This window comes from Meriones unguiculatus, chromosome 17 (assembly GCF_030254825.1).
Source record: "Meriones unguiculatus strain TT.TT164.6M chromosome 17, Bangor_MerUng_6.1, whole genome shotgun sequence".
Taxonomy (NCBI): Eukaryota; Metazoa; Chordata; class Mammalia; order Rodentia; family Muridae; genus Meriones; species Meriones unguiculatus.
In genome coordinates, this window is record NC_083364.1 from 47,071,042 (window position 1) to 47,095,515 (window position 24,474).

General features: G+C 39.1%; 2 protein-coding genes across 11 annotated transcripts in view; one reads left to right on the forward strand and one right to left on the reverse strand.

The window, feature by feature from the left end:
* The window catches only part of Atp6v1a (ATPase H+ transporting V1 subunit A), a 55,838-nt gene extending 55,386 nt beyond the window's left edge, over window positions 1-452 (reverse strand). For 6 of the 9 annotated variants that reach the window (XM_060370452.1, XM_060370455.1, XM_060370456.1 and 3 more), the window contains exon 1: window positions 157-452. The gene's annotated coding sequence lies outside the window, so the exon portion shown is untranslated. Of the gene's footprint in view, window positions 1-142 lie in introns of all 9 variants that reach the window. The other 3 variants (XM_060370457.1, XM_060370458.1, XM_060370453.1) reach the window with 1 other exon arrangement.
* Window positions 453-1,002: 550 nt separating this feature from the next.
* On the forward strand, window positions 1,003-20,588 carry Naa50 (N-alpha-acetyltransferase 50, NatE catalytic subunit). 2 transcript variants are annotated; one of them, XM_021662765.2, is made up of 5 exons: window positions 1,003-1,376; window positions 14,686-14,819; window positions 15,378-15,497; window positions 15,997-16,063; window positions 17,594-20,588. In XM_021662765.2, exons 1-5 carry the CDS (start codon window positions 1,369-1,371, stop codon window positions 17,769-17,771), a joined length of 507 nt encoding a protein of 168 aa, XP_021518440.1. In that variant the 5' UTR covers window positions 1,003-1,368; the 3' UTR covers window positions 17,772-20,588. The 2 variants fall into 2 exon arrangements, with proteins under 2 accessions (XP_021518440.1, XP_021518439.1); XM_021662764.2 differs by having other exon boundaries at window positions 1,009-1,376; window positions 14,683-14,819.
* The last annotated feature ends 3,886 nt before the right edge of the window (window positions 20,589-24,474 follow it).

Consider the following 24,474-nt stretch of genomic DNA (forward strand, 5'->3'; position numbering starts at 1 on the left):
AGAAGAGCTGAAGAAATGAGCTCCTCGCCAGTGCAGGATGGCAACGGGAAGGGAGCCCCAAGCACCGCAGGCCGCGCGGTTCACGCTCCCCAGTCCCTATCTCCTCTCACCCCGTCAACCGTCCCCACCAGCCGCCAGTTACCTGTCGCACCTCACCTGCCGGGGCGCGAAGTGCAGAATCAGTACCTAGACCTGACCCAGAGGCTCTGTCACTGAGGGAGGGGAAGTCTTCAGCTGCAAGGGGCGGGCCAGTCCTGGCTAGTCATGTGACCTCCAGCTCCACCCCGCTTACCCTCCCCGGGCACGCTGCACCGTGCAGGCTTGAGTCTCTGCGGGCCGCTCGGGCGTGAACGGCCCCGCGGCTAGCGAAAGCGTTCTTTTCTTTTTCACAGTGACTGGGTGATAGGCTACAGCAGAGAAGACGAGGGTGGCAAGGGTTAAAGTGCATCGCTAGGGAAGTGACGTGGAGTCACGCTCTAGGGACCGGAAATGGCGGTGGGGTCCCGCCTCTAGGGCTGGAAGGCGTAAGGGTATCACGTGATGTCAAAAAAAAAAAAAAAAAAAAAAGGACACTGAGGCTTGCCTGGTGGAAGACAGCCAAGTTATCCGGACCCATCGTTGCCTTTTGAACTTAAAACACATTTGCTGCAAGCCTCCGCAGGCTTCCTTACACTGGGAAGGGTCCGTCTTAAAAACCCTGCTGGGCGGCGGGAGCGTTTGAAGGTCACCGGAGGCCGAGAGAGAGAGAGAGAGAGAGAGAGAGAGAGAGAGAGAGAGAGAGAGAGAGAGAGAGAGAGAGAGAGAGAGGAGGGGAGGGCGGGAAAGGCCGACCTCGCTGGTTTACGGGGAGCGAGGGGAAGGGTGGGGAGATCCGGATTTTACCGCCTGAGCCTACCGAGCAAGCTCCGCTGGAGTGTCGCAAGGGGTGGGAGGAGCTAGCCGACGGTAGGCCCAGCCCTGGAGAGAGAGGGAAGTCGGGGGAGCGGGCGGGGGCCGGGCGTGCGGCCCGCAGCACTGCGGCTGCGCGCGACGCGGCGGCCGCGCCGGCGCGCTGAGGGGGCGGGGTGAAAGGTCACGGCGCGGCGGCGGGGCTGGCTGGCGGCAGCTGCGGGCGGGAGCCGAGTGTCCCGTGTGCACGTGTGGCGGAGCGGCGGCAGCAGCGCGGCGGCGGCTTTCCCCGCGTCTCCCGGAGCCTCAGGGCCTGGCTTGGGCTCTCGCGGCCTCCTCGGCCCCCTCAGCACCCTTCGTTCAGCCGAGCGGCCGGCGTGTGGGCTCGAGTGGCCTGAGGTCAGGGCGCGGAGAGCTCCGGGGCGGCGAGGACGACGGCGTTGGTGGCGGCTGTAACGACGGCCTCAGCAGGCGGGGAAGATGAAAGGGTGAGGAAGGGCGGCCGGCGGGGCCTCCCCCCACACACGGCGGGGACGGGGGAGAGGGTCGTGGGTCGGTGGGCAGGGAGAGCGCCGCGAGGAGGAGGAGGAGACTCGCGCGAAGACCGGGCGGAGGGACATCGCCGGGCTGCGCGGTCGCTCGGGTCCCGGAGGGGGCGGAGGCTAGGCCGGCTGTTGGCGGGCTGCAGGGCCAGGGGAGGCGAGGGCGCGCGTCCGCGGTTCCCGCCGGGAGGACGGGCGTGCACCGGGCGGGACAGCGGTGTGTGTTTGGGAGGCCCCCGGGGCCTGTTCCCGGGAGCGCAGGACTGAGCCGCCTCAGGTGCTTCTCCATATCCGGGATCCACGCCGTGGCCGCGGTCTTTCTGACACGTTGCGGTTTCCTTCATACTTGTGGGCTGTGCAGAACCTTCTGGAGGGAAAGGGAATTGGAATAAAGAGCACGGGGATGAGGGTTAGGAGCTAGTGACTCAACGAGATTTGGGTTGGGTCAGAGCGAGTGGAGGAGGGAGGGGGAAGTGAACTCGAGCCGTGTAGACTTTGGGGTGCCAAAATGTTTAAGGAAGTATCATGGATCAGTAGGTGGAGCTATTGCTTCAGTAGTGTCTGTTGCCCCCTGAGTGCCAGGAGGAGTTTCAAGCTTACTATGCTTTTTTTTTCTTTTTTTTCTTTTTTGCTTGTTAGCAAAGTTGAGATGTGACCTTTCAAATCTTAGGCAAACATTAGAATTTTGGTTTACTGTTCAGTTTTCCTTTCCTTTGGTTTATCTACTGTAGCAGTGTTAGCATCCCCAGAACACATTGCTTAAATGAGCCGTTTTGGAGGTTGCCTTTACAACCTACAGAAAAAGAATATTAGAACTGTTGCTCTGAATATTAGAATTATTGTTTCAGTTAGTGAGGTTATTTATTCATCATCTTTTTTTTTTTTTATTCATCATCTTTTATGGAGAGCGAAAAAAGTCGTTTCGCCAAACAAGCTCGTTCTGTGTCAAGTAAAAGTCATATGTCTCCATGTATTTAAAGTCTGAAAAGATTCTGAGAAAGTTTGTGATATTTACTCTGGTTTGCTTTAGATATTGGTTATTTCAGTGTTGAATTTTTTGACGTGTTTTGGGATGTTAGTTCCAGGATGTTTGGCTAATTTTTAAAAATGTGATCTGATTATCTTTCGGAAGCAATTCTATTTTATTGATTTACTGAAGTTCTGGGAAATGAAGGAAAGCACTCCTGCAAGAACTCTGCCACCGAGCTATATCCCCAGCACTTTATTTTCAGATAAAGTTGCTCAGGCTGACACTGAACTTGGCAACAATCTTGTCTCACTCAGCCTTTTGAGAAGCTGGTATTACAGGCTTGAACCACTAGTACTAGCTGGTTCTTTTTATGTAGGTAGATATTTAAGTGTTCACTGGAGATAGCTGCCTAGAAGTGAGGAACTAGGAAAATTTAGAGAACACCTAGAATTGTTGAATCCATATTTTAGGCCAGAAAGTATGCTCAAAAATAAGACTCTGTAAGTATTTATTTCTTAGGATTGGGGGCTTAAAACTGTGTTCTGAACTAAACAATTTTAAGATGATTTCATAGGTATAGTTCTTTTAAGTAACTCCCAATAAGCATGGGACTTTAAATTTTCCGTTTTCTTCCCTTTAGGATATTAAAGAAATAAAGTCAGGGTATAGTAGTTTTGGGTGTTGTTTTAAAAGGTTAATGTCCCTGAGATCCACAACTTGTACAACTACGCTGTGTTCGTTTGGAAGGACCTGTGAGAAACAGTGGTTCTATTCGATGTTTTTTGTTTGAACTTTTATTTACTGAGTTTTTATTGCACACTCTGAATCTGAAGTTTTAGAAACTGAAAAAAAACCTTACTCTGATTTTTGTATTTTTAAAATTTTGTGCATTGAAATTTTGGGGATGGGTTGTACTCTATCAAAACAGGATTTCTCTGTATAATGTGCTCTGGCTGTCAGGCTGGCCTGGAACGCACAGAAATCTGCCAAAAGTGCAGGGATTCCAGTGCATTGAGACTTTTTAAGCTTTCTCCATTAAATATTTTTTTCTTTTTTTGTTTTTGTTTTTTGTTTTTTTTTTTTCAAGGCAGGGTTTCTCTGTGCAGCCATGGCTGTCCTGGGCTTGCTTTGTAGACCAGGCTGGCCTTCAGCTCACAGAGAGCCACTTGCCTCTGCCTCCCTGAGTGCTAGGATTACAGATTTGCACCACTGCACCCAGCTTTTTTCATACATTTTAATTTTTTTCATTTTTATATTAATTACAGTTTATTCACTTTGTATCTCAGCTGTAGCCCCCTCGTTTCCTTCCAATTCCACCCTCCCTCCCTCATCTCCTCCCATGCCCTTCTCCAAGTCCACCGATAGGGGGAGGTCCCCTTCCCTCTGACCCTGGCCTATCAGGTCTCATCAGGACTGGCTGCATTGTCTTCCTCTGTGGCCTAGCAAGGCTGCTGCCCCCTCAAGGGGAGGTGATCAAAGAGCCAGCCACAGAGTTCATGTCAGAGACAATCCCTGTATCCGTTTTTTCATACTTTTTACTGTTAATATTTTTACTAGTAACAGCAGTAGGATATCCGTTGTAAATGTATTTTCATTATCTCCACAGTAGATAAATTTGCATTTAATGACATGCTTTTGTATGCATATCTAGAAGTGCAAGAAGTATATTATTAGGCTATTTGCTCTTTCAGCTGAAGTTTCTTGTTTTTATGAACCAAGGACATTATGGCTTGAATCTGAAGTTAGTAAGCTGATTGCTTTTATCTATTACTCCTCTCTGGGGAAGATGATATTCAGGCGTGCAATGACTGGAGTGGCAGTGTAATTAGTTATCAGTGTGATAGAAAATAAAACTAAATCCACTTAACCTTCAATTATAATAAGGAGGTGCAAATTAGTTCTAATAAAATGCCTTTAAACAAGATATGAATGCTAAACGGACCAAAGTAAAGATGAGGAGGTAGGCAGGAATAATATAAGTACAGAGCAGAATGGTTGCTAATTGAAACTTGGCCAAATGAGAGTGGAACATGAGATTCTGCAGTTAGAAATGAAACTATATTGACAAATACAGAGTAGTGGTTATTTCCAGTAGAATATGGAGTGAGAACAGGCCCAGGAAGTCTTCTGTATCTTTATCTAGATGTTGATTACATTGGAGATAGATATTTTAGAAAAGAAAAGAAAAAGAACAAATGGTAAACATGATTTGTGTCTGTGTCTCTCTTGTGTAATCAGGCTGGGGCCCTAATCTTCAGAACCATCCTCCTCCTTCACCCAAATACCTGTTTGCCACTGAGCCTGGACACAAAATGTTTCTTGTATACCAATCAAACTCTTGGGAAACATGCAGTTCATATTTTGCTTTTTGTGTAAGACCCTTAATTTGTGGTTTGTTGATTGAGATACTGAATTTTAACAAATTCTTTTTAATGTCTCTTTTACTATGTTGAGAGTTTTGAAGTATTTGAAGTATAATCAAATGTATCTTTATCTTCTACCTGTAAAAGTATGCACATTGATGAGTGGTGCAATGTTGCTATAGTGATCTATTTTTTTTCCCAAAATTGTGGGCAACTTTTAATAAAGCTGTGACCAAAAAAATAAATGAATAAGAGTTTCTATGTGTTTGAGGATTAAATCCAGTTGATAGAGTGCTTAGTTAGCTAGCAAGCATGAAACTCCTACACTCAATAACTGAACATGGTGGTGCACTGTTTTCCCAGCACTGGGGAGACAGAGGCTAAAATATCAAGTTCAAGGTTACATAGTAAGTTCAGTGTCAGCTTGGGATACATAGGGCACTGGCTCAGAAGAAAAATCTGTTTCTATCTCTGTAAAACGTTCTGAGGCTGCCCTGGGGTTTTGACAACACTTGTTTCCAATTACTTTTTCTGCTGTGGGTGGCAAAACATAGGTGGAAATGTATATATTTGCATTTTCTGAGCTCATACAACCTGTGTCTCTTCAATTATTGCTCAGGCTTTTTGTTTGTTTTTGGTTTTTCAAGACAGGGTTTCTTCTCTGTGTAGCCTTGGCTGTCCTGGACTCCCATTTGTAGAATAGGCTGGCCACAAGTTCACTGTGATCCACCTGAGTCTGCCTCCCTGAGTGTGTGCCACCACACCAGACTTTTTTTTTTTTTTTTTAAGACCAGTTCTCATTATGTAGTTCCCTCTGTTCTGGAACTCACTATGTAGACCACCCAGGTCTTGAACTCAGAGATCGCCCCTGCCTCTGCCTCCAGAGTGCTGGGAGTAAGGCGAGCATCATTCAAACTTTCTATCACTCTTGGCCAAAATGATAACCGGGGTCTTACTGTTTTCTCAAATTTCTCTCCCTTGCAGTTTTGCCTTTAAAGAAAGACCTCACACACTGCTGACAATAAAAAACTACTTTGGGAGACCACATGGCAACAAGTATCAGTTGGGTAGGCCTTAATTGTAGCTCTCTGGAGGCAGAATTAAGTGGATCTCTGAATTTAAGGCCAGCTGGGTCCACACAGCAAATTCTAGGCCGTCCACAGCTACATGAGACCTATCCCTAAAACAGCAACAAAAAAAAAATCTCACTGCTAGGAAACTATCCCAAAGAAATAACTAATGATATATATTATTATATACAACATATTACATGTTACATTAATACATTATACATTAGTATTATATTTTTAGTAATTATATATATAATTCTTTTGGACTGCATTTATTAAATAGTTTTATGAATATCCATTTGCTACAGCCTGAAATGAAGCCTGCAACCCCAGAACGTAAAAAAACCAAGCTTCTTCCTTAACACATAAAGGTCTGGTCATTGTGATGTTTGCCTTTAATCCTAGCACTCAGGAGGCAGAGGCAGGTGGATCTTTGATTTTGAGGCCAGCCTGGTCTACATAGTGAGTTCCAGAACAGCCAGAGCTACACAGTGAAACTCTGTCTTGAAAAAAATGAAAACCAAAACAATAAAAAAGAAAAATAAATTTTTTTCTGTATGTGCTGAGGCTACACCATGACTCTTTGTAAAATAATAGAAATACCAGTTTTATTAAGTTGATTTTGAGTACATATTCACTCTAGTTTTACTTTTCTGATTAGATATTAAATTGTATTTTTTTTTGTTACAACATTTTTATTTAGTGAAATTGGACATTTTTTACATCTAGTGGTCATTTGTATTTCTTGTGACTTGTTTAATTTTTTTAAAATGATGATATTTATCAGCTGCCTAAACTTTAAAAACAAAGATGATGTTCTTGAGAAAATGAAGTTGAAACATTCAGATCACTTTTATAAAGCAGGAAGTTGGGGACTAAGGCTAGATCAGTAGCTATCAATAGAAATGGCTTTATTGTATATATGCAATGCTAAGGTGTTTAACTTCATTTATTGTAAGACTGTATAAGTGAGTTTTCTATAGCCCAGGTTGGACTTGTATTTATTAAGTAGCTGGGAACGACCTCAAGCGTCTACAGTGTCTGCCTATACTCCCAAGTGCTAGGATTACTGATGTGCACACCATGCCCCCACCTGCTGAAGGATTTTTAGGCAGAACAGACATCAAATTGTTTTGTTTTTTTTTTTTTAATTCTGATTTTATTGTGATGGCATTATTTCCTTGGCTCATATTATCTCCTTCCATTATGCTTTCAGAATTCAAGCTGAAACAATGGCTTGGACTATCTTGTTAAGAGAAAAAATATGGGAATCATAATATTGAAGAAATAGATTTAATAGATATTAGGACATAATATTTAAGTTTTCTTCTGTGTTCAGCTTTCTTAACTGCAGTGGGCTTATGGTGTGGCAGAACATCATGATGCCAGGAGCATGTGGTCAAAGAGGCTGCTACTATGAACATATCATCTGGAAGCAGACAGACAGGCTCAGGGGCAAGATAAACTCTTCATGGGCCTGGCTCCAGGCACCTACTTCTGTAAAGGCCTACTTTCTAATCAACCACTCGATGTGAAGCCATTAATGAAGTTAGAATCCCTGTTGTCCAGTTACTTTCAGTAACCCTACTACTTGTGGACCAACTCGCAAGCATGTTAAAACATGACACATAAATTATACCTCAAAAGTAATTTTCTGTATTGGATGGATTGGGCGAGGCTATTCATGAAGATAGAGAAAAAAGCACCTAGTAGGTAGAAGCTAGGGATCCAATTAAACATCCTACGCTGTGCACCCCCAACTTCCAAGGATTATCCAGCCCAAAATGTCTGTAGTTAAATGATTGAGAGACCTTACTTTAAAATTTAGATGAGAAGCCCAAACCTGGCAACTGATTCTTGTTTTTACTGAAAGCACTGTCCCAACATTTTGGAGTTTAGTAGAAAAGCTAAGTATAAAAGGTATACAACAAGCTGGCTAAGGCTTGTTGATGTATTTGGGGAAAGGATGAAGGAAGGGCTCCAGGGTTACGCTCAGCACAAGTTCCAGGCCAGCCTGGGGAGACCCTGTCTTCAAAGGGATTGGAAGAGGGGAGAACAGGCAAACGTAATAGGTGAGGTAGAAATTTCACTAAAGAAAAACCTTTTGCGAATTTAGTATATTTAAGCTATGCTTTGACCTTTTGTGTCATTTACTGAAGGCCAGGGTTTAGATTCAAGATTCCTACTAATCAGGAGAGAATAAAAAAAATCTACCTTAATAATGTCTTGAAATTTTCTACTGACCTTAATCATACTTTCAACCTCTACTAAAAATATGCTTTAAGTTTGATGCAAATGGACCTTTCTCAGAGCATATCATATCCTTTTCTTTAACCGTAAGGAATAAAGATTATTCCTCTGATCTCTCACCATAATGAAAATTCCTAGAAATGCCTGGTTCTAGCTTTATTTATAGGTGTTTACTACAAGCACATTCTCTGTTGGAGCTTTGGTTTTCCTCTCTGTAAAGGGAAGTGGATGCTTTATAAGGCACTTTCAACATAAAATGCTGAACCAAAAAAAAAAGGCTAGTTACAATTTTGTGCCAAGGTATGTTGTAACCATTGAATGGATAAACGGGTATAGGGGCTTTCTCTGTGTTTTATTTTTGCTATGTAAGTCAGACCTTGTAGAGAGGGGGCAGAACATCTTTGTGGAGTCATATCTCCATCTTGTGGTCTTTCAGAATATTACCACTAAATTTGTTTTGAATTTTTGAGCATATTCGCATTATCTTCATAACTTGATACATTTGGGTGTTTTCTACAGTTTGATTTCTCTAAAGCTAACCCTGAAAACTGAATTCCCATCTTCACAGGGTTGAAATGTGAATGGTAAGTGGTTAGGTTATAGGGCTCTGTGTTCTGAAAAAATTAAAGCCTTTGTTACAGAGTCTTTTATAAAAAGAGGGGAGCTGGGAGCTTTTCCTCCTGGCTCTTAATCATGTGACTGTTATATAATAAGAGTATCAGTCAGATGTGGTTCCTCAATCTTGGATTTCTCTCTAGAACTGTGAGCCATATAAATTCTAGTCATAAGTTTGCTCAGTGTCTGATACTCTATTGCAGCAGGAGACAGTAGCCCAAGACTGCCTATTCTCTAATGGACACATAATTTTATAACATGGCTTGCTTATCTTGTGAGTGAAGAGTAAACATTTACTATTTCTGTGTTTAATGCCCAAGGATTTAATGTGTAAGATGAGAAGATAAATCATTTAGTAAAGAATCTGACTTTAATTCCCAGAACCCTTTTTTAATTTTTATTTATTTATTTTTTTAGGGGGGAGGTGCGGGCCATTAGTTTGAGGTGGGTTTCTCTGTGTAGCCTTAACTGTCCTAGACTCACTTTGTAGACCAGGCTGGTCTCCAACTCACAGAGATCCACCTGCCTCTATCTCTTGGAGTGCAGGTATTATACCATGTGCCTGGTTTTATAGCTCTTTTTGTTTTTGTTTAAAGAGCTGGATCTGGGCAGTACATTTGTAATCCTAACACTGGGGAGATTTAACACTGGCTGATGTTCCCTGAAGCTGCATACTGGCCTAAAGACGTAGTACAAATGTCTGTAGGCATTTTTGTATTTTCTGTTTTATTTTATTTCAATCACTCACTCCTAGACCAGTAATTCTTATGAAGATGACATAAGTTTTGATTACTATAGATTTGAAAATCTTCTATGTCACATGAAATTACTTGAGCTAAGAATAGTTCTCAAAATTGCTGTCTTTGGCTTTCTGTGATTAGGATTGTGGACTTGAGTGCCAATAGAAATGAAGTAGATGAGGTAGATGAGTAAATCACAAGAGTCTTCTCATTTTAATTAAATTGGCAGCCAACTTAATTTGAAAGTGGGAGAGGGGTGGATCAGATTCTCTGATCACTTATGTGATTTAGCTGGCAAGCTAAGGTAGACTACATGGTTGAATTACCGAAGTCTTATCTGAAGTAAATAAGCAGATACACTGTAGAACTCAAAGAATTTTGTGCTGACAGGGTGACTATGTTAGGCAGGTTTGAAACCCATTCTTATTTCTGCAGCATTGTTTCAAGGTCCATCTTAACCTCCTCCCCCACTGACCCTGAAAATTGCTTTCTCAAACATCTTTATAGGGTTATTGCTTTTTTTACTTTGAAATTCATACGTTCCTTATAGTTTCTGTTTTGTTTTGTTTCAAGGTCTAGGTTTCCCTTTTTTCTCAGTGGAGCTCCTCAAGGCAAGACAGCCTGGAAAAGCACTGTTTCACACACTGTGGAGTCACTTAGAATGGGCATAACCTGATTTCAACAGAATTGCTTCCTTTTCCTAGGGTTTAAACAGTAAAACAGTGCAAATGAATCATCTTACTCTAATATTGATTTAGGATCAATCCTAAATGAATAAAAATTGTTTCAAGCATATAGAAAACGTTAATACTTTATTGATTGGGGTATAAATGATATGGCCACCTTGGGAGACAACCTAGTGTTGATATTTATATTACCAGTCTAACAGTAACTTAAGACTTCATGACTTGAAAGTAAAGAAATTATAGCTCTTAGGTTCAGCTGTCCAAAAATGCTTCTCACTGAACTAAAATCAAGATTTTGTTAGGTACAGTAATTTAAATGTAGCCTTATTTAGAAATAGTGGTTTGGGAGATGAAATTAGTAAGAGGTCATTTGGATTACAGTTGATCCTAAGTCATATGACTAGTGTCATTCTCAGAAAACAGATGCATCAGGAGATCTGTGATGAGGGGGGAAAGATTATAAAGCTAGATTGTCCCAAGACAAGAAATGGCCTGGTACTATCAGTGTGAGATAAGGAAGGATTCTTTCCAAGAGTCTGGAGGTTGTGAGCGATTTCCTTCTACCTGACCTTTACGTGAACACATTTTTTTCTTTAAGCACTTGAATTCATGGTCATTTGTTCAGAAATGGCAAATACCTGTAGGAAGAGAAAATAGATTTGTTGACAGCTGGTGATAGGAACAAAGGTTGTTTAAACACCTTTGGATATGGTAGTTATTTGTCTTTGCAAATAGCTAAAAATATCATTGTATTTTATAATTTTTGTTATTAAATTTAAAAATAACTTTTATGTGTGTGTTTTGCCTGCGTTTGTGTGAGCACATGTGTGCCTTGTGCCTGAGGAGTTCAGAAGGCATCTGATTCCCTGGAACTGCTATTACGGTTGGTGTGAGCCACCATTTGGGTTCTGGGAATCAAACTCCAGATCTTCTACAAGAGCAACAGGTGCTACAAACTGCTGAGCCATCTCTCTAGCCCAAATTCTGTATCTTTAAAAGGTTAATTTTGTGACACATTAATATTTTAGAAAGGTTATGCGGAGAAAGAAATGGATCTTTCATCAATGTGGAGGATAGACAGCCTGGAATTGGACTGGGCAGATTTTAGTAATGGCTTTTAAGAGCTAGCAATTCAATGCTACTACAGTGATACCTGGTACAGTGAAGCCCTAGGTTCAGTTGTTTTTCAGTTCTAGCAGAAAAACAAAAACAAAGCTTCAAGTAACTTCAACTTTAAAGAAGGGAAAACATGGACCTTTGTGACCTATTTAGAGAAGACAGGACTGCTTCTTACACAGGGGGTTCATTATAGCTATTAAACACCTAGGAACAGACCATGTTCATTTAAGTGGCTAGTGGTGGGGAAAATGTAAGGCTGACAATGTGGCTGCTCAGTTAATTCATGGGCTCAGATATTTTTTGGTTTGGTTTGGTTTGGTTTTCCAAGACAGGATTTCTCTGTGTGTAGCCCCGACTATCCTAGACTCACTTTGTAGAGACCTCTAACTCCCAGAGACCCACCTGCTTCTGCCTCCCGAGTGCTGGAATTAAAGGCATGTGCCACACATCTGGTGGCACTTCCGGCATTGTTATATTTTTTTTAATACATGGAGAATGTATAGTAACTGACATAATAGAAAATGAAACAATGACTAAAAGAAGAAATGCTTATTATTGAGCAAAATGTCCAAATTTAACATTGCAAGATAAAATAGCTTAAAGGATTCTAACCTAAGATAAAGCGCTGGATCATATTTCCTCATGTCTGCGTGAATCAGTTTTACAAATGCCATTTCCTTGGTCCTGTTAAAATTTTCAGTTCTTATTGCTGCACATAAAGTTAGTGTTCATTCTTTTCTTCATAAAATGATCTGTGAAGGCATATTTTAAGGTTTATTTTACTTCATATATTTATGAGTGCTCTATCTGCATTACTAAAATGCCATATTTGACAAATATTGATCAAATGTGCTTTATTTAACCATCCCTATATCAGTAAATGCTTTATGCTCATTATTCCTTGCTTAGATTTTTCTCAACAGTTTTCATGCTCCAAATATGATACATCCATTCATGCATACATTGTATTTCACTGTTTGTTATAATGCTCTGTGATCTCCAACTACCACTAAGTAGAAGCTGCATTTTTCGGACCTCTTGGTTCTCTTAATTTTTATTTTGTCTTAGTACTTAATTCTTCCCCCTCCTCCCCCTCATCCACTGTAAACAGTTTCTAAGAAGGCAAATGAGGGTCTTTAGGAGGTGTCTCAGTAGTTAAGGGCACCTTTTGGTTCCCAGCTGACAGCCATTTGTAATTCCAGTTGCAGTGATTTGACACCCTTTCTGGCCTGCATGAGCACCAGGTACAATATATTATACATACACACATGCAGGCTAAATACTGAGAAACATAAATAAAAGCTAGTCTTAAACAAAAAAAGAGAGCAATAGGGCTGTGGTTGTAGCTCCTGAAAGAGTGTTTACCCAGCCTAAGGAAGCCCTGAGCTTGATCCCAGCAGAAGGTGTCTTCAAATGTCTTTGATAGTGCTGGTAGTAATAGGAATGAAGTATTTTGTGGATTCCAAACAGTGTTCCTTAACAGGTTTGTTTGTGGCATATACGAAAATATGAGCTATTAAAAGTTGCATTATAGTCAATTTTTCAAGGCAAAACACTTTCATTACCAATGAATCTTAAGCTCACTTAATTCTTTACACCCAAAGAATGATTTGCTTTGAATATATGTAGTCTCTTAAAAATGCTACCATTGGGGGCTGGAGAGATGGCTCAGTGGTTAAGAGCACTGTCTGTCCTTCCATGGGTTCAGGTCCCAGCACCCACATGGCAGCTCACAATGTCTGTAATGCCTATTGCATTCACACTAATGCACATAAAGTTAAATAAATAAAAAAAAATTTAAAAATGCTACTATTGCATTATTCATAGGTAATTTTTAAACGTAATATTTTTCAAAATTCCCAGATTCTTGTTCTGTTTTCTGAAAGGGTGAGGTGTCACGGAATATGAATTCTTATATTACTTGTGTAGTTGTGATGTTATTACTAAATTGCTATTCTCAACAAATAAATGCAATTTTTTTTCTGTTTTTGTTTTGTTTTGCTTTAGCTTGGTTATTCAAGACAGGGTTTCTGTATGTAACGAGCCCTGCTGTCTTGGACTCACTATGTATATCAGGCTGGCCTTGAACTCACAGGGATCCACCTGCCTCTGCACTGGGATTAAAGCTGTGCTTCACCACGCCGGGCCAAATTATTATTTTTTTAATTAAATTTTTATTTCTTATAATAATTACAGTTTTTTTACTTTGTATCCCAGCTGTAGCCCCTCCCTTATTCCCTCTCAATCCCACCATCCCTCTCTCGTCTCCTCCCTGCCCTTCTCTAAGTCCACTGATAGGGGAGGTCCTCCTCCTCTTCTATCTGACCCTAGCTTATCAAGCCTCATCAGGACTGGCTGCAGTGTCCTCTTATGTGGCCTACCAATACTGTTCCTCCCTCAAGGGGGTGGGGATCAAAGAGCCAGCCACTGAGTTCATGTCAGAGACAGTCCCTGTTCCCCTTACTAGGGAATTCATTTGGATACTGAGCTGCCATGGGTTACATCCGAGCAGGGGTTCTAGGTTATATCCATACATGGTCCTTGGTTGGAGAATCAGTCTCAGATATATATCTGTGATATATATCTCTGATATATATAACTGTGCCCAGATATATTTGGTCTTTGTGGAGCTCCTGTCCTCTCCAGGTCTTTCTAACTCCCCCTTCTTTAATAGGATTCCTTGCACTCTGCCCAAGGTTTGGTTATAGTCTCATCATCTGCTTTGATAAACTGCTAGGTAGAGTCTTTCTAGGCCCTTCATGGTAGCCTACTGTCCTGTTTCTTGTTTTCTCCTACTTTCAATGTCCATCCCATTTGTCTTTCTGAGGATTTTTCATCTTATCCTGGGTCCTCCTTCTTGTTTAGCTTCTTTAGGTGTAAGGTTTTAGTATGTTTAACCTATCTTATAGGTCTAGTATCCACTTATAATAATTGAGTATATACTGTGTCTATCTTTCTGCTTCTGGGATACTTACTCAGGATGATGTTTACTTTCTACTTACATAGACAAAGGAGATGGGCGGACTTTTCACTACATAGTGCTGGATTATCCTCAAGAAACAATGTACCAATATACATTCTCATCTGCATTAAGTATTGTTGGTCTATTTGCTCTATAATAGATGTATCTATTTTGATAGAGCTTACAGTATAAGCTATAAGGACAATTTTAGCATTTATTACAGGATATTTCTGGCCTTCTTGGTTATTGTGTGCTGTATTTGTCCATAAATGTTTACAGTTAATTAAGAGCTATGAGTAGAATTTTGATTGAATGTTTGGCAAAATTTGCTTATGCGGTAGTGTTTTAGGGATATAAAATCAAAACGAAAGGGCTGAATTTTGTCAGTCGTGTGCAAAAATGACTGGTACCCTTTTAATATCGTCTAAATAAATGAAACTAATTATCTTTTATTGAGTACATTTTGGTTTGTTCCAGTAGCCGGATCGAGCTGGGAGATGTGACGCCACACAATATTAAACAGTTGAAGAGATTGAACCAGGTCATCTTTCCAGTCAGCTATAATGATAAATTCTACAAGGATGTGCTGGAGGTTGGCGAGCTGGCAAAACTTGGTATGATTTTTTTTTATTTGTATTTTTAAATTGTATTCCTCAATATTAGAGCAACTAGTACGGGCTCATTTTATAAGCAAAGGAAGTTTGAATGTTATAGATTTTGAGACGAATCAGTATTCTTTTCTTTTTAACTTTTAAAATCAAATGCTAAATTTCCCTCAAAAAAAAAAAAAAATATGACCACATGGTCATCAGAGAACAGCTTAAGGGGAATTGCTTCTAACCTTAAACCATTGCTAAATCTCAACAGTTGAACTTAGGTTGCCAGGCTTGGTGGCAAGCATCTTTACCTCCTTAGCCATATTCCTGGCTTCTCAATGTTTTCTGTTACTTACTGTGAACCTATGTGTTTATCACTAATTTAGTAGCTGTTTTGGAGAAAGCTCAGCTTTCCTCAGACAATGTAAGTGTTGAGGCCATTGATATTCTCATAAGAGTAGCTAGTTAAAATCTAAAGCTTATAACAAGTTTTTAATTGTTTTTGAAAGGAGCTCACTAAATAAAATGAAATTTTATTTAATGTTGAAATTTACATCTTTGTGTTTTCTGTGGCAGCGTATTTCAATGATATAGCTGTAGGTGCAGTTTGCTGCAGGGTGGATCATTCACAGAATCAAAAGAGACTTTACATCATGACACTAGGATGCCTTGCACCTTACCGAAGACTAGGAATAGGTAAGATTATGTGGTATTTTCTTCTGTTGTTTTAAGAAAAGTGGGAAGCCATGCAGGTGTTTATGCATTCCTTTGATCTTAGCACTCAGGAGTCAGAGGCAGGATCTCTGAGTTCTACTATAGGTTAAGTTCCAAGACAGCCAGGGCTAAACAGAGAAACCCTGTCTTGAAAAGCCACAAAGGAAAAGAAAGAGGAAACTGGGAAGGGGTTACTGAATTGTAAAAAGTAAAATGAAAACTGTTGCTTTGGATTCATTTGGAATCCCCATAAATTTATTCGCATTTTGTTTATATGTCTGGCATTGCTTGTATTAAAAAGGATCCTTTTCTAGTAATTTTAAACGTGTAACTTGCACAGTGAAGACAATTTTTGGTGAAACAATGTGTGTCTAGTTGTCTTATCTAATTCTGTGTCAGGTGTTAGTAAAGATGACAAGTAGATGTCATATTTCAAGGTTGATTTCTAAGGTTACTTATTTATTGTTTGTCTTGTTAATAGGAACTAAAATGCTAAATCATGTCCTAAACATCTGTGAGAAAGATGGCACTTTTGACAACATCTATCTGTAAGTACCCACTGTTCATTTAAATGCCTGCTAAATTGTCAATATAAATCCCTATCAGAAACTTTGATATCTACTCATTAGTTGTATATTTTATTAAAAATACCTAGAAGATATGCTTTTTTACCTGCTATCAAGAGAGACATAAAAGGGAGACTGGAGAGAGTTCATCTGGTAAGAGCATTCATTGGCTGTTCTTCCAGAGGACCCCACTTTGATTACCAGACACTTACATGGTGTCTCAAAATCATTTGTAACTCCAGTTTGAGGGGATCTGGCATATAATTGCAAGCATTTATCAGACAAATACCTGTACCTATAAAATAAAATTAGAAAAGAGTAAAGTACATCCATTTAAAATATAAATTCATATAAAAGGGCATGCTATTTACACATGTTTATCCTCCCACATTCTTTAAACTCACCTAATTTGCTTATCATGCCTAGAACAAATAAAATGCTACAAACGTTTTTATTGTGTTGTATTGTTTAGGGAATGATGAAGAAGAGTGTATATGTTACATTTAGGATGACTATTTGAAATTCAGGATTGATGAATGTGTGTGGAAAAATTATGATGTGGGTGAACTATATACTTTGTTAATTATATGTAAGGAACCTGAGGTGAAACCAAGATCACAGACCAGGTATTTGGACTTTTGGGACCATTCATGCCATTAATAGTTAATATATTTTATTTAAGGCTATAAACAACATGCTTGTTTGTAATAGAGTTTAATAATCAAAGTCAGAAATAACCTAATTGAGAATGTAGTTGAAAAGACCACAGTTTTAAGAGCCAAGACACCTGGGTGTAGTGACTCATGTTTTTAATCTTAGCACTCCACATTCAGGAGTCAGAGGCAGGTAGATTCCCATGAATTTGAGGCCAGGTTGGTCTATGTATAGTGGGTTCCAGAACAGACAGACAAATAGACCCATAAAACATAGAACCAACACAAAGATATCAATAACAGATTCGTTTCACATTGGCTTTTTGGTGAGTAATGAAGGAAGCTCAAGAAGATATATTTAGACACTTAAGACTATGGTGTGTAGTTTTGTGTTGTTTTTAGTGTGTATTTGTGGGGAGGGACATACACATGAGTATAGGTATCCAAGGAGGCATAGGCATCAGATATCTTTGAAGCTAAAGTTACAGCCAATTGTGAGCCATGGTAGTGCCAGGAACAGAACTCTGGTCCTCTGGAAGAGCAATATGTGCTCCTAACCACTGAGCCTCATGATAGCTTAACCTTTGTTAACTACAAGTAAGAATAAACACTGTTCATCCTGATCTCAGCCGTCTGCCTTTCAAATGAGGGAATTAGGTTTATTAAAAGCATAAAATTGTCATTAGGTCTACTGATAAAAATTGACTACCCTTTGTTAAATATTACTCATTGCCAAGAAAATATGCAAGATGTTCGTAATAGTCCACCCCGACCAATTTGAAAATATCTGTGGTTAAGACATGAAAGTTGATGAAACTGTCTCATGTATATATGTGTGTGTGTATACCCTGTGTCTCAGGCATGTCCAGATCAGCAATGAGTCAGCGATTGACTTCTACAGGAAGTTTGGCTTTGAAATAATTGAGACAAAGAAGAACTACTATAAGAGGATAGAGCCTGCAGATGCTCATGTGCTTCAGAAAAACCTCAAAGTCCCATCTGGTCAGAATGCAGAGACACAAAAGACAGACAACTGAACAAATTACAAATGAACTTTATTGCACTTGCTTGTCGCCAAATAAAAGAAAGACCCATTGATCCTCCCCACCCCCTTTTCTTCAGCTTTCCTCCCTTGTTATTCGTCCTTTCTTTCCTCTTAAAGTTTTTAATACTTTCAAGGACTCTTAAAAATGATCATGTTTGGATTGTTTTAGTTCTCTTTATTTTTGTGAGGTGTTTGGATTGAAGGAAGGAGAAGATAGATATGTATAGTTTCACAGTTGAGATATCTCCCAAAATTGGGTGTCAGATGATTTAAAATTTTTAGCTGTTTATTTTAAAACATCCTGCTTTCACATTGAAAGGCAGAGCCTACACTATTGTTTATTTCGAAAGACAAAAAGAAGCATCAGCAATATCTTGTTCTCTAATTCATAGGCAAGCTTAGTGTATTTGTGGTACTTTGAGTTTTAAAGACTGTCTGTGGGATGCTAATCCCTGACATTGCCTTCACTCTATCTTTAGTCCTTTGAGCGCTCTCAGGAGTTGGACCATTGTTATCCTTGTGAGAAAATACCAAACTTATTTAGGTTTTTAAAGCAATTTTTCCTCTCAGTTTGCTGATTGGCGGGGCAGTGTGTATAGGTAGTATTATATTTTGGTCAAAGTATTTCAGTTAAATGACTTTTTTTTCCCTTCTTTCCTGCTGTTTATTTTGTTAGTGGAGGCATTAACTGGTAGAGTGTGGGCTGGTGAAATTAACTGTTTTAATATCCCAGCTAGAGATACGGCTTCTAACTGACCTAAAGAAGATGGTTATAAATGATTTTTTTCTCCTGTTTTTTAGTAAGTCCAGTAATAGTGTAACCGTGTAAATGGAGTTATGCCCTTATAAGTCAATATCCCTAAATAAATCTGAAGCAAGTGTTTCCTTTTGGACATACAGAATTACATAAAAAGCCTAGATGGACATGTAACACATTAAGTGTATTTATGTCAACTAATACAGATTGTTAAAAGTGTGGCCATTGAGCGTTTGATAATATATGAAAGAATTTCTAGACAGTATTTTTGAAAAAAACATTGTTATGCTATTGCTTATCTGTTGGAGAACATCCCAGATTTGCTTACACTCTGTGCCTACAATGTTGAATTTAAAGATTTGGAATAAGAGGAATCAGTAGATAAATTCCTTCTATTCTTGGAACAGTAGAAGTATAAAGTGTTAATAGAAATATCACTGTGACCTCCAGTTGACAGGTTTGGTTAAGGCCAAATGATTTTCCGGCACACTAGGAGTGGCTCTGATGGGCTGAGAACTGTAACGTGGAGACATGTGCGATATTCATTTTCCTCGCATTGTCCCATCTAAAATCCATGGAATTTCTTAGGTTGTCATTAGTCAACAGTGGCTCAAGAAATGTTCTCATGAGACTTTTAAAACAGCACAGAATGTATGTTTTCTTTCATTTAACGTTAAAAGGAAGTTTAACACATCCTCTAAGTAAAATTGTGGTATAAAAGTCATTTCCATAGGTTAAATGATAAAATTATCTCACAAGATGTTTATGCACACTTTATAACTCCTTGAAGTTTTTATTTGAGAATGTGAAAGTACATAAAGTGGACTTCAGTAGTCTTGAGTGCCAAGAAGAATATAAACAAGGGGTGTGGTGGATGGACGGATGGATGGATGGATGGATAGATGTATATTGTAGTGAAATTGTAGAAATAATACGCTTGTTTCTTGGGTATCAGTTTCCTAGACAGTCCAAATCTAAGCTCAGAAGAAAAGTTTAGTGTTAAGCACCTTTACTTTGATGGATAAAGCTTCAGCTTGCTCTTAATAAGAGGGCATAAATGAAAAAGAGCATAATTAGTTTGAAGAAGTCAGCAATTTTGTAAACTTCCAGATAGCAAAATAGATTTTGATATATAAAAGAGTTTTCTGAGATGACACTGCCTCTATTTCTATAACCATTTCACTTGGACTATCTGAGTAGTCCTATGAATGTATCGCTAAATGTGGTTATTGAAAACCGAATAGCTGCCTCACAACAATTAAGTACATGTTATTTAAAAAGGAGGAACAAATAATAAAGTTTGAATTGAGTGTGTAGGCTCCCTATTATTATAGTTTTTTTCCACACTAGTCAGTGATTTTACCTAAAACTTAAATGTATGTTAAGAGTCAAATGTCCTGTATCAAAGTTGCATTAAATAATTTCATCCACTTATAAAAGGGGAAGTTGTGGGGGAGAGGTAGAAACTGGGACTGGTCCAAATGCCTGTGAGTCAGGAAGTACTAAAGGAATGCCCGATGTTGAGTTTGTTTTTTTAGTTTTGTTTTTTGGGGTTTTTTTTGGGGGGGTGGGGTGGGCTTTTTCCCTTTGTTTTTTAATATATGATAAAAATCTTTGAGGTAAGACAGTAATTCTATTAATTGGAAGATAACGGGCTATCTCCATTTGTCAGGACAGATCATTTTTAATGTGGGGTAAATAGGTTAAAATTATTCTGTATGCTGTTTGAACCTAAGTTCTAAAGTAAAAAAAAAAATCTGTAGAGAAATCTATGCAATATATAATTTGTCAAGATTAATTTTCATCTGGGGAAAGAAGTTCCTAAGTGTCTCCAAAGCAGGTCACTCATTAATTTGAAAGTCCTCCAAAAAGAGAACTATTGGGAAGTGTGGTGTGTGGTGGTGGAAAAGAAAAACTCCCTCACTTTTTGGAGGGAATAACTTTAAAGATGCGTAAGTGGCTACGTTTACTTGGTGCAGTTAAGAATTAAACTTGTCAATTTTAACGTTGCTGTTACATCTGAAATAAACTTATGTGATGTTCTGGTAGTAATCTGTAAATGTCATGGAACTCATTATTGTTCTGAGTTTTATAATCTGCAACTAACTATTAAGTCATCAACCATTGTATTCTTTGACCCATACTATTTTATATCGGTTTTTGGTTTTTGAGACAGGGTTTCTCTGTGTAGCCTTGGCTGTCCTGGCCTCATTTTGTAGACCAGGCAGGCCTCAAACTTTCAGAGATCTGCCTGCCTCTTCTTGCATGCTGGGATAGCAGGTGTGTGCCCCCTTTCCCGCCCGTTTAATATTTGTTTAAACCATAATAATCAAGGCATGCCGATTCAGACCTCTTAGGATTTGATAAAAACACTGACCAACATAAATTCTCAGTGAAAGAAAAATATAGGATCCACAGAAATATATCACTGACATTTTGAATGTAATCATTAAAAATAGCACTTTAGGTTTTGTTCTAGTGAATATGGACTGTAAATATGCATATTCTGATCTCTTACCCCTTTGTGTTGTGAGGATTTTAGTAGTTGAATCCAGATTTTTCTTAATGTCAAGCATGAACTTTGAACTTTTTGTCTAAACAGGATCAATAGTGTTTCATGTATCTAGTCAAGTTGGTCTGAATTAGCATTTTCCTAATTGCACAAGAAACAATGGTTTTTGTTTGTCTTATTTACCATATCACTCCAAAAATTTAGCAGTTTAAAACAACAGATTTGTTGTATTCCATAATTTCCCAAATAATGTTTAACTTCCAGTTAGTTCTGACTGACTTAAGATTTTATAACATCCAGTGTCTGCCAGGGGTGCATTTTCTTGAAGGTTTGACAACCGCTACTTCATTTTACTTACATGGATATTAGGTCTTAGTTTCTCATTATGTGAGAATATCCATTGGGCTGCCTAACCTAATAATAATCGTAAGTCTAATTTAAAAATCATTTGGAACAGAAAATTAGTATGAAACACTCTTTTTAGAGTCATTGTTTTTAATCTGTTTCAAATAATTGACAAATACTCTGTATGCTTGAACATGTGAAATTAACTCCAACAAGTGAAAGAAAGACATTAGTGGTTAGTGGTAGATAGAGTTACCTTTTCCCCTCAGGCCACCCATGGCAAAGTTGCTCATCTGAGATGTATCATACTTATGTAGCCTATGGAAACACTTTTTTAAGCCTAGTGTTGGTCTAAGAAAGGACCTTTTTGTTATATTATGATGAAAGCTTAAATCTAGGAAGAGCTAGTATTGGATAGAATATTTTGCAATTTTCTGAACATTAGATTAGAAACTCATTTATTTACTGCCCTCAACAATTTAAGACATAGGAATTAAGTATGGATTAAAACATGTTAAATAGCTATAACCTAAGTAATGGATTGTCAACCAAACTTCTGGAGATTATCTATTTAGCTCCTCTTTGAGAAACCTTGGCATTATCAGATGTAATTTTGTAAAAAGATTTGATCAGTGATGGCATTTTACTTGTCATTAGCAATTTCTCATACTAAAGAAAACTATCAGGTTCCACTTGTGTCTCACTTAAATAGGTTCTATGAGTTTACTAAGCACATTATCTTTAAGTTTTGTGAATATGGTAATGATAGTAAGTTGAGGGCTATGGTCTCTAAAGGTAAGATAAAAATAAAAACAGGTCTTGGTTTGTAGCCCTGGCCAGGCTGGTGTTTAATTCACAGAGATCCACCTGCTTCTGCCTCCAGAGTACTGAGATTACTTGTGTGTCAGTCAGAGAGGAGAGAGAGAGACAATGTAGAGCCTTCCAGAGGCTCTGGAGCTGGGTTTCTGGGCAGCTGTTGGGAACCAAACTCAAATCCTCTGGAATAGCAGTGAGTACGCTTAATTGCTGAGCCATCTCTCCAGGCTTGCAATATTCTGTTGTAAGCAGATGTCTAAGTGAAGGACCCTCTGGGGAGACAGCTAGTTGTGAGACAAGGTCTCACCTTGAACTTGCTGTATAGCTGAGGCTGGACTTGGGTATTTGACCCACTTCCACCTAAGTGCTGACGTCACAGCTGCACATACACTACCACTTCTGGCTGATTACAAGTGAACAAACAAAAGTTCATCAAACTTGAGTTTGCCTTAACATTATACAAAAATGTGGACCTTTAATCCCAGTACTCGGGAAGCAGGGGTAGGCGCATCTCGGAGTTTGAGGCCAGCCTAGTCTACAAAGCAAGTTCAGGACAGCCAAGGCTACACAGAAAATCCCTGTCTAGGGAGGAAAAAAAAAAGGCAATATGGAGAGAAATTCTTTACACTGACTTTTAACATTGCCTCAAATGTAAACAAGCATTTATGAAATTTAAAAGGCTGGTGAGTTGAAAAGTCAATTTATGCATCAGAAGCTGTTATGGTTATGATTACATAAATCTAATTTATTTCTCTAAACTGGTATAGCTTAATTCCATTCCGATCTTTAATCAAGCTACAATTTTAAAGTAGCAGGCTGCATCACACTGGCATATTTTGGTTTTTGGCGAGACTAATTAGGAATGACTTAAACATTTTATCATTTGCGTCAGGAAAGGAGGCTGGGGCAATAAACTTGAATTTAAGACCAAATTGGGTTACATAGACCCCATTTTAAAGAGAAATTCTAATCAAAGCACCATCTCTAGGTCTTGTGTTCATGTTTGTTTTTAATTTTGTGTGTGTGTGTGTGTGTGTGTGTGTGTGTGTGTGTGTGTACATGCATGTGTGAGGTTAGAAGAGAGTGTTAGAGCCTCTGAAACTGGAGTTACTGATGGTTGTGAGTTGCCATATGGATGCTGGGATTCAAATCCAGGTTTCCTACACGACTGGTAAGTGCTCTTACCTGCTAAGCCATCTCTGCAGCACTCCTGTATTTTATTAAACTAATCACAGTTATCTTCAACTAGTGGATGACAGTTGATCCCAGGAATGACTTCTTTTTTGTTTTTCACAAATGAGCAAATCTCTCAGACTTCCATTAAACATTACTTACTCAAGTGATGTGTTATACTTACTCTTACATTTAAAAAAAAACACTGATTAGTGTAGCTTCTGTAACTACTGTCTATCTAGTAGCCAACTATTTGTAGTGTCTGTGAGGTATCAAAGGTACACATGGTTTACAATGTGGGTGACATTTAGAACTTGATTACTGAGTTAATAGTTCTTGATGGTTTTATAATTGGAGGTTAGCACACCAACTTAGATCATGACGTTTGATCATGGGGCATACCCAGAAGAGATCTGGCAGTGACTGAAATTGTGAAAAGAGGGTGTGGCCCTCGCCTAGGGATACCTAGCTGTACCTGAACTGACTGCCTTGCATTGTTAAGCAAAGACTGATCTGTAAACAGTATCAGCAGGCTGGCTTAAAATTTAATACTGCTTTCACCTTTTCAGCAGCACCTTAACGTTACAGGTGGCTGTAAACTGATGTGAGTGCTAGGAACCAAGAGGTGCAAATGCTTTTAAATGCTGAACGGTATCTCTAGCCTCTGTTAGAGATGTGGCAGGGACTTGCTTTGTAGACCTGGCTGACCTCCAATTCACAGTGATCTGCCTAACTACCTTCCTGAGTGGGTGCCTCTGCCTTTTTGTTTTTTTTTTTTTTAATGTCTGAGAATTTTTTACATGACCCCAGATAACATATTTTTGAAATTTGTGCATGCCTGGAAATTAAGCACGTGTAAATAACTCAATTCTTAATCACATGAAATTTGAAATATAGAACAGAAAAACTGGGATACAGCTATAGAAAGTTGGAAAGTATCATGTGCTGGTGAATGTGTATACAGAAAAACTTGAATCAAGTATATAAGTATATCTTGAGGAACGGGTAAGGAGATGTTAAACCTGAAGGAGGGTAAATGAAAAATAGAAATCAGTATGGAAGTAAAGCCATATTAAGAAAATAAGATGGACC

Excerpts from the sequence above, each read along its gene's own strand:
- Naa50 (XM_021662764.2), top strand. Across the intron at positions 14,820-15,377 it reads TGGCGAGCTGGCAAAACTTG|CGTATTTCAATGATATAGCT; the intron begins GTATGATTTTTT and ends TTTCTGTGGCAG. Across the intron at positions 16,064-17,593 it reads ACTTTTGACAACATCTATCT|GCATGTCCAGATCAGCAATG; the intron begins GTAAGTACCCAC and ends CCTGTGTCTCAG.